The sequence below is a fragment of the Myxine glutinosa genome, chromosome 1, assembly GCF_964187855.1.
Source record: "Myxine glutinosa chromosome 1, kmMyxGlut1.1, whole genome shotgun sequence".
Taxonomy (NCBI): Eukaryota; Metazoa; Chordata; class Myxini; order Myxiniformes; family Myxinidae; genus Myxine; species Myxine glutinosa.
The window spans coordinates 92,718,647-92,741,017 of record NC_136261.1 but is presented as its reverse complement, the minus strand read 5'-3'; the positions used below and the strand labels follow the sequence as shown (position 1 = coordinate 92,741,017).

General features: G+C 42.2%; 1 protein-coding gene across 5 annotated transcripts in view; it reads right to left on the bottom strand.

Moving 5' to 3' along the window:
• The window catches only part of LOC137417661 (ubiquitin carboxyl-terminal hydrolase 28), a 138,762-nt gene extending 123,921 nt beyond the window's left edge, over positions 1-14,841 (bottom strand). The window contains exons 1-2 of one of the 5 annotated variants that reach the window (XM_078774624.1): positions 14,506-14,841; positions 12,052-12,111 (exon numbers count right to left, since the gene is read on the bottom strand). In XM_078774624.1, the coding sequence (XP_078630750.1) occupies positions 12,052-12,111; positions 14,506-14,547 (102 nt within the window). In that variant the 5' untranslated portion in view covers positions 14,548-14,841. The remainder of the gene's footprint in view (positions 1-12,051; positions 12,112-14,505) is intronic. The other 4 variants (XM_078774606.1, XM_078774613.1, XM_078774634.1 and 1 more) reach the window with 4 other exon arrangements.
• Positions 14,842-22,371: the final 7,530 nt, after the last annotated feature.

The following is a 22,371-nucleotide window of genomic DNA, read 5'->3' as shown; positions in this document are numbered from 1 at the left end:
ATCCGTAATGGCGCACGCTCTCACAGGAGCTCCGGAAGGTCGCATATCGCAGGAAAGCGAAAGAATCGCAAATTAGTTTTAATTAGTTTTAAAACATCGTTTAACGCCAACATAGCGCCAACATAGTTTGCCGACGGGAAATAAATGAATACGCTCTCAAATGTGCCATCCGAGGCAGAGTCTGTTCGCCACGTTCGGCACACGTGATAGCTCGCTGCTCTCTGATTGGTTGAATCGTTTTTTGGACATAGCTCGGTAACTACTTCTGCGATTAATTTAAAACCTTGAAAAGGCACATCCTCGGGTCCCCAGCAATATACCTGGCAAGTTTAAAGTATATCGGACCCGTGGTTGTCGAGAAACAGCGGTCACAGACAAACACACACACAGACACACACACACACACACACACACAGAGATTGCTGGAATTATAGATAGATATCTACACATCTGGGCAGTGTCTGTGTTGTCACTTAACGACTCCCTCAAACTTTTGTTTCCGTGGTTGTGAAGTGTTTTTATTAACGTTGTGGTGGTTTTGAATCACGTGGTGGTTTTGAATCACGTAGTGGTGAGGTATTTTGAATTATGTGGTGGTGAGGTGTTTTTAAATGATGTGGTGGTGAGGTGCTTTTAAATGATGTGGTGGTGAGGTGTTTTTAAATGACGTGGTGGTGAGGTGTTTTTAAATGACGTGGTGGTGAGGTGTTTTGAATTACGTGGTGGTGAGGTGTTTTGAATTACTTGGTGGTGAGGTGTTTTTAAATGACGTGGTGATGAGGTGTTTTTAATTTCGTGGCTGTGAGGTGTTTTTATTATGTGTTTTATGGCTGTGAGGTGTTTTCAATTTCGTGGTGGTGAGGTGTTTTTAATTTCGTGGTGGTGAGGTGTAATCGTCCCAAACTTCCAGTCTGCACCTACCCCTCCCCTATGTATGTGCTGAGGGGTTCTTTCTTGAAAAAAACATTCAACCTAAATCTTCAACCTAAATTGCCTATAAAAATGTAATATCACAAACACAACAAATACATTTGTGCAAAATAATTGTTTGTATTATGATTGGTGTAAATCATGACAACACAGCAGCTCAGGTACAGTCATTATCCTCAGCTAAAATAAGCCCGTTCCTCAGTAACGACGCTGCTAGTATATATATTATATACAGTATATATATATATATATATATATATATATATATATATATATATATATATATATATATATATATATAATCGTTAGATTAAATAAGACGCGGACGTAGCTTCAGGACGTCGATCTTTAATTGTCGACAAGCTTTCGACCAACAAAGGTCTTCTTCTGAGTCTACAAAAACAGCAGGCATGTATATCAGTCAAGTGTGTATGGTGATGTGTGTGAGATGTGTGATGTGAGTAAAAAATTGCATACAGAAGGAAGAGCCACGCCAAAGTTCACTCACCAGCCCCAAGTTCGACGGAAGTGACCGTGACGGCGTGACGCAAACGGTCACTTCCGTTAGGGTGCGCGTGCATATACAAATATAGAGATATACATACATAAACACACAAGCATATATTCATATCCCATTTATATTCATATAATATATTTATATATTTATATAAATGACATATAAAGGTAGAATGAATGAATGAATGAATGATGAATGAATGAATGAATGGGTTACGGTTAACAATTTGATTGGGTTGATGTGGGAACATGCTTTAGTCATCAAAATTTATGCCATGAGGGACTTTTGTCCGAAGTTTGTGTATCCAAAAGGACTCACGTTTCAGAATCGTGGTGTGTGATCGATTTGTGATTGATTCAATGGCAGAGATCTGAATGTCATTTATAGAGTGATCCGGTTGATTAAAGTGTATCGTGTAAGGTAGAGATTTGCCCTGACTGGTGTGGAAGTTATTGATTTCTGACCGGGTGTTATTAAATCGTGTGTAGAGTGTATTTTCAGTTTTTCCAACATATTGTTTGTTGCACTTTTGGCAAGTGATTAGGTATATGACCCATGTAGATTTGCAGTTCATATAGGAGGTGATGGGGAATTTTTGTCCAGTGCTAGAACTACAGAATTTGTTTCCTTCTAGTAAATGTTTGTGAATAATGCATTTGTTTGCTGTGCATTTATAGAAGCCAGGGATCCTAGTTTCTTTGTTGTGGGGCTGTGGGTGCTTTGCTTTTACCAAGAGGTCCCTGAGTGTCCGGCCACGTCGAAATGATGTTAGTGGAGGTTGAGGAAATGTGGTGCCGAGTGTTTCTGATTGATGGAGGAGAGGAAGGGCCTTATTCAGAATACTTGGCAATTGGGATGAGGTAGCAGAGTAGGTGGTTACCAGTGGGACACGGTTAGTTGCAGGTTTGGGTTTGTAAGTCAGAAGGTCTGCTCTCGGTATGCGTTTTGCTCGGGTTATTGCTTCTTGCACAGAGTGAGGGTCATAGTTTCTTGCAATGAAGTGTGTTTCTAATTGGCAGAGAGAAGTTTCTTCTGCCATTTTTGTTGAGCAAATGCGTCTTACTCTGAGTGCTTGACTGTATGGTATGCTTGCAATTGTATGTTTAGGATGAGACTCGGGCATGCCCGTACGTGGGTGCCCGTTCCTTGCCAAAAAAAAAAAATAACGCAACCCGTACGCTCTACCCCGCCCGTACGCCCGTACGCCCGTAAACAAAAAAAACAACGCTCTTCGCTTCCGCCCTTCGCTCTGACTGAATTGGGAGAAATAATGCGCATAAGAAATCGAGAAATTATTATTTTCTCCGGAAGAAATCGAATTACGAACCGTAATGGCGCACGCGGTCGGCTCGGCTCGCTCTCACATCGGCCACGCCTACGCAATAACGCGTTCTGTGATTGGCTGCCGGAAGTGCAGTCTTCACTGTCCGGAAGGTCGCAAATCGCAGTTACGATGAATCGCAAATTAGTTTTAATTAGTTTTAAAACATAGTTTAACGGCAACATAGTTTTCCAACGTGAAATAAATGAATACGCTCTCAAATGTGCCGTCCGAGGCAGAGTCTGTTCGCCACGTTCGGCACACGTGATAGCTCGCTGCTCTCTGATTGGTTGAATCGTTTTTTGGACATAGCTCGGTAACTACTTCTCCGATTAATATGAAACCTTGAAAAGGCACATCCTCGGGTCCCCAGCAATATACCTGGCAAGTTTCAAGTATATCGGACCCGTGGTTGTCGAGAAACAGCGGTCACAGACAAACATACATACATACATACATACATACAAACATACAAACATACACACAGAGATTACTGGAATTATAGATAGATGAAGACGGGAGAAGGTAAGAGTGGGTGTCTGTTGGTTTGGTGTATAGTTCTGTTTCGAGTCTGTTATTTTGAAGCGTGAGTGATGTGTCTAGAAAGTGAACTTCGGACTGTGAGCTGTCGAATGTGAACTTGATGGTCGGATGAATCAAATTTAATTCATTTTGGAATTGTGTGAGACTACGGGGGGATTTTGACCAGATGAACTGGATGTCATCAATATAACGTACCCAGGATTTTTCCAAGATTCCGTGATGAGGTTGTGCATTGATCTTGGCCTCTATCATTCCCATGAAGATGTTAGCGTACGATGGTGCAACAGGGGTACCCATAGCGGTACCTTGAGTTTGAATGTAATGTCGTCCGTTGAATTGGAAATTATTCAGTTTGAGTGTCAGTTCTAATAGGCGCATAAGGTCTTGAGTAGGTGGCATTGGGACTTGTCGTGTATCGAGGGCTTTGCGGCATGCAGACAGGCCTTCTGAATGTGGAATATTAGTGTAGAGGGATGTAACATCTGCTGTGACTAAAATGGTTTGGGAGTTGAAAGGTGAGTATATTCTGTTCAATCCTTGGATGTGGGTCAGAAAACTGGTTGTGTCCTTGAGGTATGAGGAGAGCTTCAACACGAGAGGACGTAAATGACAGTCAACAAATTTTGATATGAGAACAGTTGGACATGTGCAGCCAGATACGATTGGTCTACCTGGATTGTTTACCTTGTGTATTTTAGGAAGAAAATAAAGGTTAGGGCAATGAGGATCTTTCGGAACTAAGCGAGATTTGATGGTTTTATCCACCCGAATAGAATCTACTACCTTTTTAACCTCTTCAAGATGTAAAAGGGTAGGGTCGGATGGGAGCTCTTTGTAAGTATCACTATGTAGTTGACGATTACCTTCTGCAACGTAATCGGTAGTCGACATAATGACAATGCCAGTACCTTTATCTGCTGGCTTTATGACTATCTTTTCATTGTTTTGGAGATTGTGAAGTGCTCGTCGCTCTGCCTTTGTAAGATTGTCCTTATGTCTGGAACAATTATATTTTTGTGCCACCTTTTCAATTTCATTGCTCACTTGTTCCATATAGACATGTAGATATGGATTGTCAACACGTGGTCTCCAGGTGCTTTTTGGTTTAGGTAAAGTGAGTTGTGGTGTATTAGTATCGGTGTATGTGATTGTATGCGTGGTTGTTGGTGTTTGTTGTGGCGTTGATGGTGCTGGGTGTACTTTAGCAAAGTGTGCCTTTAATGTCATTCGCCTAGAGAAATCTTTTAAATCTTCTTTCAATTGTAATTGGTCTATTTGTGGAGCGATTGGGCAAAATTTTAAACCCTTAGAGAGCAGCTTTATTTCCGCCTCACTGAGGGAATGATTGGAAAGATTGATGATCCCGAGTTTAGGTAGATCTACAAGTTTGGTTGTAGTAGAAGTTCTATTGTTGTTGGTTTGACTATTTTCAACCTCAGCTGTGTTCATTTCCATGGAGGAACGGTTCTGCATGTAATGATGTCTGCGGTTTGTGTATTGTTTTTTACGATAATGTAGATTTTTGTGTTTATGCTTAAGTTGGTCAGAAGTGGTTTGAGAAGTGGTTGGAAGTGGTTGGAGTGGTTGGGGTGGTTGAAGATGGAGTGGTTAAATTGGTGGAGAAGTGGTTGGAAGTGGTTGTAGTGGTTGGTCAGAAGTGGTTGGAGAAAAGTGGTTGGGAGTGGTGGTTGGAGTTACCTGGTTATTGTTTGCAATGGGTGTATTCTCTTGAGATGGTTTTATATGCTTGCATAACATTTCATCACGTTTAAGTTTCCTTTCCTTAACTTTAACAATGTCGTGTTTAGCAGCCATTAGCTTATCATTGAATGAGCACATTATGTGGTGGTATTGTCCAGGATTCACATTCTTCCACATCTTCTCCTTCTTTTGGCTGATGTTCTCATTCAATTTGATTAATTTTATTTTTACTTGTGTTATTACAACCTCCAGTAGTTGTTGAGCAGTGTTCCATAGCAGTAGATTCCAACGTGCAGTGATGAAGTCATCATTGGTTTGCGTTGCGAAGCAAGATCGTTTTTTAATGAGGAGACCTTTAGGTACGATCCCTCGTTGTTTATATTCGTTTAGGTAAGTGAAGTGTAGTTCATGTCTTTGTCTTTTTTGCATCAATCGTTGAAGTTCATTGATCGTGGTGGTCAGGTATACATCGTTGTTGTTGTTGTTGTTGTTGTTGTGAGCGCGATCGCCATTTCGTGACATGTCTGCTGTGATGGTAATGTAGAAATCCTGAAGCCGTCCAACCCTACACGGATCCCAACAGGGCTTGGAGTTCTGTTGGAATTCTGAGTTTCTACAGTAATATATATATATATAACTGTAAGAAATAGTAGAAACTCCAAAGTACGAGCAGGGCGTCTCATTTGTATTGAATATATAATCGTTAGATTAAATAAGACGCGGACGTAGCTTCAGGACGTCGATCTTTAATTGTCGACAAGCTTTCGACCAACAAAGGTCTTCTTCTGAGTCTACAAAAACAGCAGGCATGTATATCAGTCAAGTGTGTATGGTGATGTGTGTGAGATGTGTGATGTGAGTAAAAAATTGCATACAGAAGGAAGAGCCACGCCAAAGTTCACTCACCAGCCCCAAGTTCGACGGAAGTGACCGTGACGGCGTGACGCAAACGGTCACTTCCGTTAGGTGTCACAACAATTTCTACATTACCATCACAGCAGACATGTCACGAAATGGCGATCGCGCTCACAACAACAACAACAACAACAACAACGATGTATACCTGACCACCACGATCAATGAACTTCAACGATTGATGCAAAAAAGACAAAGACATGAACTACACTTCACTTACCTAAACGAATATAAACAACGAGGGATCGTACCTAAAGGTCTCCTCATTAAAAAACGATCTTGCTTCGCAACGCAAACCAATGATGACGTCATCACTGCACGTTGGAATCTACTGCTATGGAACACTGCTCAACAACTACTGGAGATTGTAATAACACAAGTAAAAATAAAATTAATCAAATTGAATGAGAACATCAGCCAAAAGAAGGAGAAGATGTGGAAGAATGTGAATCCTGGACAATACCACCACATAATGTGCTCATTCAATGATAAGCTAATGGCTGCTAAACACGACATTGTTAAAGTTAAGGAAAGGAAACTTAAACGTGATGAAATGTTATGCAAGCATATAAAACCATCTCAAGAGAATACACCCATTGCAAACAATAACCAGGTAACTCCAACCACCACTCCCAACCACTTTTCTCCAACCACTTCTGACCAACCACTACAACCACTTCCAACCACTTCTCCACCAATTCAACCACTCCATCTTCAACCACCCCAACCACTCCAACCACTTCCAACCACTTCTCAAACCACTTCTGACCAACTTAAGCATAAACACAAAAATCGACATTATCGTAAAAAACAATACACAAACCGCAGACATCATTACATGCAGAACCGTTCCTCCATGGAAATGAACACAGCTGAGGTTGAAAATAGTCAAACCAACAACAATAGAACTTCTACTACAACCAAACTTGTAGATCTACCTAAACTCGGGATCATCAATCTTTCCAATCATTCCCTCAGTGAGGCGGAAATAAACCTGCTCTCTAAGGGTTTAAAATTTTGCCCAATCGCTCCACAAATAGACCAATTACAATTGAAAGAAGATTTAAAAGATTTCTCTAGGCGAATGACATTAAAGGCACACTTTGCTAAAGTACACCCAGCACCATCAACGCCACAACAAACACCAACAACCACGCATACAATCACATACACCAATACTAATACACCACAACTCACTTTACCTAAACCAAAAAGCACCTGGACACCACGTGTTGACAATCCATATCTACATGTCTATATGGAACAAGTGAGCAATGAAATTGAAAAGGTGGCACAAAAATATAATTGTTCCAGACATAAGGACAATCTTACAAAGGCAGAGCGACGAGCACTTCACAATCTCCAAAACAATGAAAAGATAGTCATAAAGCCAGCAGATAAAGGTACTGGCATTGTCATTATGTCGACTACCGATTACGTTGCAGAAGGTAATCGTCAACTACATAGTGATACTTACAAAGAGCTCCCATCCGACCCTACCCTTTTACATCTTGAAGAGGTTAAAAAGGTAGTAGATTCTATTCGGGTGGATAAAACCATCAAATCTCGCTTAGTTCCGAAAGATCCTCATTGCCCTAACCTTTATTTTCTTCCTAAAATACACAAGGTAAACAATCCAGGTAGACCAATCGTATCTGGCTGCACATGTCCAACTGTTCTCATATCAAAATTTGTTGACTGTCATTTACGTCCTCTCGTGTTGAAGCTCTCCTCATACCTCAAGGACACAACCAGTTTTCTGACCCACATCCAAGGATTGAACAGAATATACTCACCGTTCAACTCCCAAACCATTTTAGTCACAGCAGATGTTACATCCCTCTACACTAATATTCCACATTCAGAAGGCCTGTCTGCATGCCGCAAAGCCCTCGATACACGACAAGTCCCAATGCCACCTACTCAAGACCTTATGCGCCTATTAGAACTGACACTCAAACTGAATAATTTCCAATTCAACGGACGACATTACATTCAAACTCAAGGTACCGCTATGGGTACCCCTGTTGCACCATCGTACGCTAACATCTTCATGGGAATGATAGAGGCCAAGATCAATGCACAACCTCATCACGGAATCTTGGAAAAATCCTGGGTACGTTATATTGATGACATCCAGTTCATCTGGTCAAAATCCCCCCGTAGTCTCACACAATTCCAAAATGAATTAAATTTGATTCATCCGACCATCAAGTTCACATTCGACAGCTCACAGTCCGAAGTTCACTTTCTAGACACATCACTCACGCTTCAAAATAACAGACTCGAAACAGAACTATACACCAAACCAACAGACACCCACTCTTACCTTCTCCCGTCTTCATCTCATCCTAAACATACAATTGCAAGCATACCATACAGTCAAGCACTCAGAGTAAGACGCATTTGCTCAACAAAAATGGCAGAAGAAACTTCTCTCTGCCAATTAGAAACACACTTCATTGCAAGAAACTATGACCCTCACTCTGTGCAAGAAGCAATAACCCGAGCAAAACGCATACCGAGAGCAGACCTTCTGACTTACAAACCCAAACCTGCAACTAACCGTGTCCCACTGGTAACCACCTACTCTGCTACCTCATCCCAATTGCCAAGTATTCTGAATAAGGCCCTTCCTCTCCTCCATCAATCAGAAACACTCGGCACCACATTTCCTCAACCTCCACTAACATCATTTCGACGTGGCCGGACACTCAGGGACCTCTTGGTAAAAGCAAAGCACCCACAGCCCCACAACAAAGAAACTAGGATCCCTGGCTTCTATAAATGCACAGCAAACAAATGCATTATTCACAAACATTTACTAGAAGGAAACAAATTCTGTAGTTCTAGCACTGGACAAAAATTCCCCATCACCTCCTATATGAACTGCAAATCTACATGGGTCATATACCTAATCACTTGCCAAAAGTGCAACAAACAATATGTTGGAAAAACTGAAAATACACTCTACACACGATTTAATAACACCCGGTCAGAAATCAATAACTTCCACACCAGTCAGGGCAAATCTCTACCTTACACGATACACTTTAATCAACCGGATCACTCTATAAATGACATTCAGATCTCTGCCATTGAATCAATCACAAATCGATCACACACCACGATTCTGAAACGTGAGTCCTTTTGGATACACAAACTTCGGACAAAAGTCCCTCATGGCATAAATTTTGATGACTAAAGCATGTTCCCACATCAACCCAATCAAATTGTTAACCGTAACCCATTCATTCATTCATTCATCATTCATTCATTCATTCATTCATTCTACCTTTATATGTCATTTATATAAATATATAAATATATTATATGAATATAAATGGGATATGAATATATGCTTGTGTGTTTATGTATGTATATCTCTATATTTGTATATGCACGCGCACCCTAACGGAAGTGACCGTTTGCGTCACGCCGTCACGGTCACTTCCGTCGAACTTGGGGCTGGTGAGTAAACTTTGGCGTGGCTCTTCCTTCTGTATGCAATTTTTTACTCACATCACACATCTCACACACATCACCATACACACTTGACTGATATACATGCCTGCTGTTTTTGTAGACTCAGAAGAAGACCTTTGTTGGTCGAAAGCTTGTCGACAATTAAAGATCGACGTCCTGAAGCTACGTCCGCGTCTTATTTAATCTAACGATTATATATTCAATACAAATGAGACGCCCTGCTCGTACTTTGGAGTTTCTACTATTTCTTACAGTATATATATATATATATATATATATATATATATATATATATATATATATATATATATATATATATATATATTGTCACGTGATTCCCCAGGTGAACACCACGGGGATCATGAATGGCCAAAGCAAGTTTTAACTCGGAGGCAACGATCAAATGCAGACTTTATATATGCGGGGAAAGAAAGGGGAGGGGAAGATGAAGGGTCTTACCTGTTGTCCGCCGGCAGTTCCCGAACCTGCGAAACATAAACTCACACTGAGGCGAGATTAAAATGTACAAAAATGCCTGCTTTATTAAACAGAATGCCGGTAATACAAAAATAAAACGAGCGATAATAAATAATGTCCTAAATAGGGACGTCCCCACAACACACTTGAAACACTGACACAGGGAAAGATAACGATATATAAAATAACTGTGTATGGTTATTTCGTGCACTTAGCTCAATCGGCTGTCCCGGCACCTCATCAAGACCAGTCTCAGGCCCCCGTTCCTGTGCGGGAATCCAGACGTGGTCCCTGTCTTGGCGGGAAGTCGGTCTCAGTCTGCCTCGCTCGCGTGCTGCTCGGCCTCACCGGGCGTCTTGCTCACCCCGGCCTCGTGGTGTTCCAGCGGCAAACCACCCTCGTCCACACGCAATCGCTCATGGGATCCCGAACGTGAACACAAGGGAGGAGAATCGTCAGCGCACAGCTGTCCACCACCACCCAGAACGCGAGCAGGCACAAGATGATCAGGAGAACAGCAGAAGAAGACCAGAGCACAAGAACGACCATGGAGCAAGAGCCCATAAAATGCCGGTCAGACGTGGTTTTTACGTTGGGTCGTCATGTCCTCGGTGCCTCTCCACCAATCCCTGCCAGCCAACACCACAGGCTGAGCTCTCCACCACTCAGCACGCAGTCTGCCTCTGACATTATCGGTCGTACCTTGCCATTCAGCGTGCTGCTTCCTCCTCGGCCTTCTTTCAACAATCAGTGAGTGCCCCCTTACTCCACCCTGGCCAATTACGGCTCCTCGGGCGTGTCTTTGGCCTGCTCAACCTCGATGTGTGCTGTAGCTGGTTGCCGTGCCATCGGCAGTGCTCAGGACTGGCTTCCAGTTGGTTTTATTATTATTATTATTTAATGCAGTTGCTGGGCATTTCCTGCACAATTGTCTATGGTGCGGTGCCAAAAGGGACAAGGGATGTAAATTACTGAGGTTTGACGAACAAGGTAGTAGTTAACATAATCCCTATAACTAGTTACCAAACCACATTCCTCGTAATGGGGACGAAGATACACCTTAATCAGACATCCAGGCTGAACAGGAACTCTACTTATTACATGGTGTTGGTTCTTCTTCTTCTTCTTCTTCTTCTTCACGACAGTCGGAGCATGTTACCTACACAAATCTACCTGGTCTATACATATATATATATATATATATATATATATATATATATATATATATATATATATATATATATATATATATATATATACATACATACATACATAAATATGTATGTATTGAATAATACTGTACACTATACAACATGATGCATCAAACATACTTAGCAATTAAAGATCACTTTAAAGGTGTTCTGATCAAAAACATTAAAGGGTTAACCCTTTGAACCCAAGGGGTCAGTTAACCGGCCACCACATCCTTTATTTATTTATTTCTTTATTCATGATCCTTTATACACATGATCCTTTATTCATGATCCTCTATTACGAACTCCCTCCTAAGAGAGGGAGTTCGTAATAAAGATCATTTTATACATGGTCTAGGGCTAATTTTCTCTTGTTTACAAACACATCATGAGCCTTTCCTGAGTTATTTTGGGTGTTAACCCTTTGTCAGAGCTTTGTTAACAATCTTTTGCTCCAATGAGGCATTAATGGGGGAAAACGTCAGCTTCTCCTTGCTTTCCACAACTGTTAACATACCTTAATTAGCTCCTTATTTGTATACATAGTCGAGGCAAAACACATTTTCCTGAGGAATTATCAGCTCCATTATATTACACCTAATCTTCAGTCTGCATCACCACCAATTGCTCAGAAAGTGCAAGGGAGGTTTTTGTGGACAATTATTGTGTATAGGAAAGCCGGGCAATAACTGCGGGTTTTACTGGCACCACAAAGTAGAGTATTGGTGATAAACTCAAAAAAGAAGAAAGTAAGACAGTCTATGATCGAACATGTCATTTATTTGTAATTATGGGGTTAGAAAAAACAATTTTACAGCCAGAAAAATGAAATAAAACAAATTTCAATTTTTCAGTGATTTTTCTCCAGGGAGCTGATTTGTCCAAGTACCTCAGGGTTCAAAAGGTTAAAAATAACTGCAGCTACCTTAAAATTATTTTTGAAAGAAGCATGTCACCTTCCATATTACCTGAAGTGAGTGCAGAGTCGAACTCAACTGACAGCTGCTAATTTCTTGCAGCAAGGCAGACTGCACTCACACAATTGGGGTACAGAAACAAAACATAATGAAGGAGGAAAGGGGGAGAGGGAATAAATGTATAAATTAATGAAAAAGTAAATGTGAGAAGTAATAAGATAATTATATTGGGGGTTGGGGGGGGGGGTGGGGGAGGAGGGGGACATTACACAAGGGAAACAAGTACATAATGAACATGGAATACAAATGGAATGGGATAAGTGAAACAGATGGAGGAGGAAAGAAGTGTAAAAATGGAGGGAATGATGAGAGAGGGAGAGAAGGAGAGGGGAGGTAGAGAGGGCGAGAGAGAGGGAGCAAGGGAGAGAGGGAGAAATGGGGAGAGGGAGAAAGGGGGAGAGGGAGAAAGGGAGAGAGGGAGAAAGGGAGAGAGGGAGAAAGGGAAAGAGGGAGAAAGGGAGAGAGGGAGAAAGGGAGAGAGGGAGAAAGGGAGAGAGTGAGAGAGGGAGAAAGGGAGAGAGGGAGAGAGTGGGAGAGGAAGAGAGGGATAAAAGGAGGGAGGGAGAGAGTGAGACAGAGAGACAGAAAAGGCGGTGGGGGAAGGGGAGATATTTTTTGTATTTTATACATCCAAACATAACAATATGGACAGAAAAACAAACGATTAATGGAATGAAATAAAAATATGGGAATAAAACCATCTTAAAGGGAAATAAGGCTAAATATCTGAAACCAAGAGTACTGTATTCCATGTTTTAAGGGAGGCATTCTGTTCACTGGTTGTGGCAATGATCTGTCGGAATGAGTGAATGGATCGGTAGCAGGAGGCAACACCCCAGTTTAGTAACAAGAATGCGATAAGGTCTATTTTGGTCCATCTCCCTCGTCCTGTCTATGCCTCCTTCTCAAGTGAAACCCGGCTGTGATAGTGGTCTGCATAGACCTTCCTCCCTTGCATGGTCTGCATAGACCTTCCTCTTCTGCATGGTCTGCATAGACCTTCCTCTTCTGCATGGTCTGCATCGACCTTTCTCTCCTGCATGGTCTGCATAGACCTTACTCTCCTGCATAGACCTTCCTCTCCTACATTGTCTGCATAGATCTTCCTCTCCTGCAGGGTCTGCATCGACCTTCCTCTCCTACATAGACCTTCCTCCCTCACATGGTCTGCATAGACCATCCTCTCTTGCATGGTCTGCATAGACCTTCCTCTCTTGCATGGTCTGCATAGACCTTCCTCTCTTGCATGGTCTGCATAGACCTTCCTCTCTTGCATGGTCTGCATAGACCTTCCTCTCTTGCATGGTCTGCATAGACCTTCCTCTCTTGCATTGTCTGCATAGACTTTCCTCTCTTGCATTGTCTGCATAGACTTTCCTCTCTTGCATTGTCTGCATAGACCTTCCTCTCTTGCATGGTCTGCATAGACCTTCCTCTCTTGCATGGTCTGCATAGACCTTCCTCTCTTGCATGGTCTGCATAGACCTTCCTCTCTTGCATGGTCTGCATAGACCTTCCTCTCTTGCATGGTCTGCATAGACTTTCCTCTCTTGCATGGTCTGCATTGACCTTCCTCTCTTGCATGGTCTGCATAGACCTTCCTCTATTGCATGGTCTGCATAGACCTTCCTCTCTTGCATGCCCTGCATAGACCTTCCTCTCTTGCATGCTCTGCATAGACCTTCCTCTCTTGCATGCTCTGCATAGACCTTCCTCTCTTGCATGCTCTGCATAGACCTTCCTCTCTTGCATGCTCTGCATAGACCTTCCTCTCTTGCATGGTCTGCACAGACCTTCCTCTCTTGCATGGTCTGCATAGACCTTCCTCTCTTGCATGGTCTGCATAGACCTTCCTCTCTTGCATGGTCTGCATAGACCTTCGTCTCCTACATAGACCTTCCTCTCTTGCATGCTCTGCATAGACGTTCCTCTCTTGGATAGTCTGCATAGACCTTGTGGTATTGATGGAAGGAATTCCCGTGGTCTCGATGCACTATTCTTGGACTATTGTTAATATCTCGTTTCTAGAACCTTCCAAACCCCCTTGGTAAGATGCCATGGCCCTAACATCAGACAGTTAGAGACTCCACTCCGATCAACGAACACCGAGATTTGATAAATGCCCTCATTGGTACTCAAGTCCCATCCTCGTGTTCATCTTCCCGTTTTAATTCGCACGACGTATCACTGCCCTTGGAAAATGAATGCGGCGATAGAACGCTTTCCGCTTTCACCTTCGTCGGGCAAAACTTCCCAAGGAAATGGTGTCCGCAGAGAAAGCGCGTTGTGCCATGGACAGACAAGGGAAGCGAGATATACAGTATTATCTCCACGGCAACGGGCGTCCACCACTGCAATGCAATTCAGAATGCAAGAGACAACACGCAGGAGTGTCCACATTCCGGGACAAAATCATGGGTATTCCCCCTTCATACCAGAACCTACCTGCCCAGAGAGTGGGAGTCCGGCGCTTCGTTCCACCGTCATACTGCCTGCCTTCCCCACACACAACGAGGACCGAAAGTGCCAAAGAGGGAGGAGGTTGTCACTCGCGAGTGCAAAGACAACGAGAAAGAGTGAGAAAGCAAAGCCGCACGTGGGTTCGTCAACATGACGTCACGGCGCGAAGGCAGCTTGGACCGGTCGTCATTCTTCAACCTGCAGCTCACTACGGAACGTTTGTTTACATTCAACCTAAATGTGCCACAGTTAGAATTCAATAAATCAAGTGGTTTTATGTTTGGTTGTTTGTCCTTATCGAGCAAATGATTTTACTTGTGTATCTCAGTCTCTCAGATCTACGTGCATCTATATATAACAAATCTTACATTAGTTATTAATATCCATCCTTCCGCGTCATTTGGATGTTTTTTTTATTTCATACATCGGCACTTAAAGACTTTATTAACTTTTCATGCAAGACATGTTGCTCGATAATGATTTATACTCTGACCTTCATTTTGAGTTATCACTCTTTTAAAAAACATAACGACGTACAAATGATCGAAAAATTGAAAAAGGAAAACCACAAATAAGCTACGCACGACATTTTGTATACACCCTTATATATCCATGGCTATATACACTTAAGTCGCTTATTAGACAAAGCTATCTATAACAAAAAATAATAAATAAAAAAGAATGGACACGAAAAATGTTTTACTTTCACTTGTAACTGTTTATATGGAAATCGCAATCTTGCAGCTTCATCTTCGAAGCGCATTTAGGGTTGTGCCCGTAAAGTTGCGTTACACCTACTCCTATCGCATCGGCCATGAATAGCAACATTTACCCGCTTGGATACTCAGGGCCAAGCGGGCGAGAGTGGAGCCTTTCACCGAGGTCATCACTGTTGGAATAAATGATATATCCTGCAGCTATGTCTGTATGGAGTTTGTTGAATGACGTCGGCAATATGTGTGCCGCCGCCATATTGGATTACCAAAAAAGGAATCTATTCACGATCGGTTGAGTGATTTGGTGCTTTCACAGCCAATCAATCGGGGCCAAAGCTTGTCCCGAAGTTTGGATATATCGATACGCTGGGCATCTTGTCGAGGGAGCTATATTATAGCAAAATACAAGTTTGTAGGCAACACAGGGTATGAATTGTCGAATCGGCCTACACCCGACAGCATGGTCCAGAAGCGAGACGACCGACATCAATAGATCCACAACCTCGGTCAAAGATCCACGTCAGCAGATTACCCACCTCAGTAGATCCACAACCTCAGTCATAGATCCACATCAGTAGATCCACGACCTCGGTCATGGATTCACATCAGTAGATCCACAACCTCAGTCATAGATCCACATCGGTAGATTACTCACATCAGTTTATCCACAACCTCAGTCAAAGATCCACATCAGTAGATCCACGACCTCAGTCATGGATTCACATCAGTAGATCCACAACCTCAGTCATAGATCCACATCGGTAGATTACCCACATTAGTTTATCCACAACCTCAGTCAAAGATCCACATCAGTAGATCCACGACCTCAGTCATGGATTCACATCAGTAGATCCACATCAGTAGATTACCCACATCAGGAGATTACCCACATCAGTAGATTATTCACATCAGTCGATTACTCACATCAGTAGATTACCCACATCAGTAGATTACCCACATCAGTAGATTACCCACATCAGTAGATTACCCACATAAGTAGATTACCCACTTCAGTAGATTATTCACATCAGTAGATTATTCACATCAGTCGATTACCCACATCAGTAGATTACCCACATCAGTAGATTATTCACATCAGTCGATTATTCACATCAGTCGATTACCCACATCAGTAGATTACCCACATCAGTAGATTACCCACATCAGGAGATTACCCACATCAGTAGATTATTCACATCAGTCGATTACCCACATCAGGAGATTACCCACATCAGGAGATTACCCACATCAGTCGATTACCCACATCAGGAGATTACCCACATCAGTCGATTATCCACATCAGGAGATTACCCACATCAGTAGATTACCCACATCAGGAGATTACCCACATCAGTCGATTACCCACATCAGTCGATTACCCACATCAGGAGATTACCCACATCAGGAGATTACCCACATCAGTAGATTATTCACATCAGTAGATTATTCACATCAGTAGATTACCCACATCAGGAGATTACCCACATCAGGAGATAACCCACATCAGTAGTTTATTCACATCAGTCGATTACCCACATCAGTAGATTATTCACATCAGTAGATTACCCACATCAGTACATTACCCACATCAGTAGATTACCCACATCAGTAGATTATTCACATCAGTAGATTACCCACATCAGTAGATTATTCACATCAGTAGATTACCCACATCAGTACATTACCCACATCAGTAGATTACCCACATCAGTCGATTATTCACATCAGTACATTACCCCACATCAGGAGATTACCCACATCAGTAGATTACCCACATCAGTACATTACCCACATCAGGAGATTACCCACATCAGGAGATTACTCACATCAGTACATTACCCACATCAGGAGATTACCCACATCAGTAGATTACCCACATCAGTACATTACCCACATCAGTAGATTACCCACATCAGTAGATTATTCACATCAGGAGATTACCCACATCAGTACATTACCCACATCAGTACATTACCCACATCAGTACATTACCCACATCAGTACATTACCCACATCAGTAGATTACCCACATCAGGAGATTACCCACATCAGTACATTACCCACATCAGTACATTACCCACATCAGGAGATTACCCACATCAGTACATTACCCACATCAGTACATTACCCACATCAGGAGATTACCCACATCAGGAGATTACTCACATCAGTACATTACCCACATCAGTAGATTACCCACATCAGTACATTACCCACATCAGGAGATTACCCACATCAGGAGATTACCCACATCAGTAGATTACCCACATCAGTAGATTACCCACATCAGGAGATTACACACATCAGTAGATTACCCATATCAGTAGATTACCCACATCAGGAGATTACCCACATCAGTAGATTACCCACATCAGTAGATTACCCACATCAGGAGATTACCCACATCAGTAGATTACCCACATCAGTACATTACCCACATCAGTAGATTACCCACATAAGTAGATTACCCACATCAGGAGATTACCCACATCAGTACATTACCCACATCAGTACATTACCCACATCAGGAGATTACCCACATCAGGAGATTACTCACATCAGTACATTACCCACATCAGTAGATTACCCACATCAGGAGATTACCCACATCAGTACATTACCCACATCAGGAGATTACCCACATCAGGAGATTACCCACATCAGTAGATTACCCACATCAGTAGATTCCCCACATCAGGAGATTACCCACATCAGTAGATTACCCACATCAGTAGATTACCCTCATCAGGAGATTACCCACATCAGTAGATTACCCACATCAGTAGATTACCCACATCAGGAGATTACCCACATCAGTAGATTACCCACATCAGTACATTACCCACATCAGTAGATTACCCACATCAGTAGATTACCCACATCAGTAGATTACCCACATCAGTAGATTACCCACATCAGGAGATTACCCACATCAGTACATTACCCACATCAGGAGATTACCCACATCAGGAGATTACCCACATCAGTACATTACCCACATCAGTACATTACCCACATCAGTAGATTATCCACATCAGGAGATTACCCACATCAGTACATTACCCACATCAGTACATTACCCACATCAGTACATTACCCACATCAGTAGATTACCCACATCAGTAGATTACCCACATCAGGAGATTACCCGCATCAGTAGATTACTCGCATCAGTAGATTACCCACATCAGTAGATTACCCACATCAGTAGATTACCCACATCAGTAGATTACCCACATCAGTAGATTACCCACATCAGTAGATTACCCACATCAGTAGATTACCCACATCAGTAGATTACCCACATCAGTAGATTATTCACATCAGTAGATTACCCACATCAGTAGATTACCCACATCAGCAGATTACCCACATCAGTAGATTACCCACATCAGGAGATTACCCACATCAGTAGATTACCCACATCAGGAGATTACCCACATCAGTAGATTACTCGCATCAGTAGATTACCCACATCAGTAGATTACTCGCATCAGTAGATTACCCACATCAGTAGATTACTCGCATCAGTAGATTACCCACATCAGTAGATTACCCACATCAGTAGATTACCCACATCAGTAGATTACCCACATCAGTAGATTACCCACTTCAGTAGATTACCCACATCAGGAGATTACCCACATCAGGAGATTACCCACATCAGTAGATTACTCATATCAGCAGATTACCCACATCAGTAGATTACCCACATCAGTAGATTACCCACATCAGTAGATTACTCACATCAGTAGATTACCCACATCAGTAGATTACCCACATCAGTAGATTACCCACATCAGTAGGTTATTCACATCAGTCGATTACCCACATCAGTAGATTACCCACATTAGGAGATTATTCACATCAGTAGATTACCCACATCAGGAGATTACCCACATCAGTAGATTACCCACATCAGTAGATTACCCACATCAGTAGATTACTCACATCAGTAGATTACCCACATCAGTAGATTACCCACATCAGTAGATTACCCACATCAGGAGATTACCCACATCAGTAGATTACTCACATCAGTAGATTACCCACATCAGTAGATTACCCACATCAGTAGATTATTCACATCAGTAGATTACCCACATCAGTAGATTACCCACATCAGCAGATTACCCACATCAGTAGATTACCCACATCAGGAGATTACCCACATCAGTAGATTACCCACATCAGGAGATTACCCACATCAGTAGATTACTCGCATCAGTAGATTACCCACATCAGTAGATTACTCGCATCAGTAGATTACCCACATCAGTAGATTACTCGCATCAGTAGATTACCCACATCAGTAGATTACCCACATCAGTAGATTACCCACATCAGTAGATTACCCACATCAGTAGATTACCCACTTCAGTAGATTACCCACATCAGGAGATTACCCACATCAGGAGATTACCCACATCAGTAGATTACTCATATCAGCAGATTACCCACATCAGTAGATTACCCACATCAGTAGATTACCCACATCAGTAGATTACTCACATCAGTAGATTACCCACATCAGTAGATTACCCACATCAGTAGATTACCCACATCAGTAGGTTATTCACATCAGTCGATTACCCACATCAGTAGATTACCCACATTAGGAGATTATTCACATCAGTAGATTACCCACATCAGGAGATTACCCACATCAGTAGATTACCCACATGAGTAGATTACCCACATCAAGAGATTACCCACATCAGTAGATTACCCACATCAGTAGATTATTCACATCAGTAGATTACCCACATCAGGACATTACCCACATCAGTAGATTACCCACATGAGTAGATTACCCACATCAGTAGATTACCCACATCAGGAGATTACTCACATCAGTACATTACCCACATCAGTAGATTACCCACATCAGTACATTACCCACATCAGGAGATTACCCACATCAGGAGATTACCCACATCAGTAGATTACCCACATCAGTAGATTACCCACATCAGGAGATTACACACATCAGTAGATTACCCACATCAGTAGATTACCCACATCAGGAGATTACCCACATCAGTAGATTACCCACATCAGTAGATTACCCACATCAGGAGATTACCCACATCAGTAGATTACCCACATCAGTACATTACCCACATCAGTAGATTACCCACATCAGTAGATTACCCACATCAGGAGATTACCCACATCAGTACATTACCCACATCAGTACATTACCCACATCAGGAGATTACCCACATCAGTAGATTACTCGCATCAGTAGATTACCCACATCAGTAGATTACTCGCATCAGTAGATTACCCGCATCAGTAGATTACTCGCATCAGTAGATTACCCACATCAGTAGATTACCCACATCAGTAGATTACCCACATCAGTAGATTACCCACATCAGTAGATTACCCACTTCAGTAGATTACCCACATCAGGAGATTACCCACATCAGGAGATTACCCACATCAGTAGATTACTCATATCAGCAGATTACCCACATCAGTAGATTACCCACATCAGTAGATTACCCACATCAGTAGATTACTCACATCAGTAGATTACCCACATCAGTAGATTACCCACATCAGTAGATTACCCACATCAGTAGGTTATTCACATCAGTCGATTACCCACATCAGTAGATTACCCACATTAGGAGATTATTCACATCAGTAGATTACCCACATCAGGAGATTACCCACATCAGTAGATTACCCACATGAGTAGATTACCCACATCAAGAGATTACCCACATCAGTAGATTACCCACATCAGGACATTACCCACATCAGTAGATTACCCACATGAGTAGATTACCCACATCAGTAGATTACCCACATCAGGAGATTACCCACATCAGTAGATTATTCACATCAGTAGATTACCCACATCAGGAGATTACCCACATCAGTAGATTACCCACATCAGTAGATTACCCACATCAGTAGATTACCCACATCAGGAGATTACCCACATCAGGAGATTACCCACATCAGTAGATTACCCACATCAGTAGATTACCCACATCAAGAGATTACCCACATCAGTAGATTACCCACATCAGTAGATTACCCACATCAGTAGATTACCCACATAAGTAGATTACCCACATCAGGAGATTACCCACATCAGGACATTACCCACATCAGTAGATTACCCACATCAGTAGATTACCCACATCAGTAGATTACCCACATCAGTAGATTACCCACATCAGGAGATTACCCACATCAGTAGATTACCCACATCAGTAGATTACCCACATCAGTAGATTACCCACATCAGTAGATTACCCACATCAGTAGGTTATTCACATCAGTCGATTACCCACATCAGTAGATTACCCACATCAGTAGATTACTCACATCAGTAGATTACCCACATCAGTAGATTACCCACATCAGTAGATTACCCACATCAGTAGGTTATTCACATCAGTCGATTACCCACATCAGTAGATTACCCACATCAGGAGATTATTCACATCAGTAGATTACCCACATCAGGAGATTACCCACATCAGTAGATTACCCACATGAGTAGATTACCCACATCAGTAGATTATTCACATCAGTAGATTACCCACATCAGGAGATTACCCACATCAGTAGATTACCCACATGAGTAGATTACCCACATCAGTAGATTACCCACATCAGGAGATTACCCACATCAGGAGATTATTCACATCAGTAGATTACCCACATCAGGAGATTACCCACATCAGGAGATTACCCACATCAGGAGATTACCCACATCAGGAGATTATTCACATCAGTAGATTACCCACATAAGTAGATTACCCACATCAGGAGATTACCCACATCAGGAGATTACCCACATCAGGAGATTACCCACATCAGTAGCTTACCCACATCAGGAGATGACCCACATCAGTAGATTACCCACATCAGGAGATTACCCACATCAGTAGATTACCCACATCAGTAGATTACCCACATCAGGAGATTACCCACATCAGTAGATTACCCACATCAGTAGATTACCCACATCAGGAGATTACCCACATCAGTAGATTACCCACATCAGTAGATTACCCACATCAGTAGATTACCCACATCAGTAGATTACCCACATCAGGAGATTATCCACATCAGGAGATTACCCACATCAGTACATTACCCACATCAG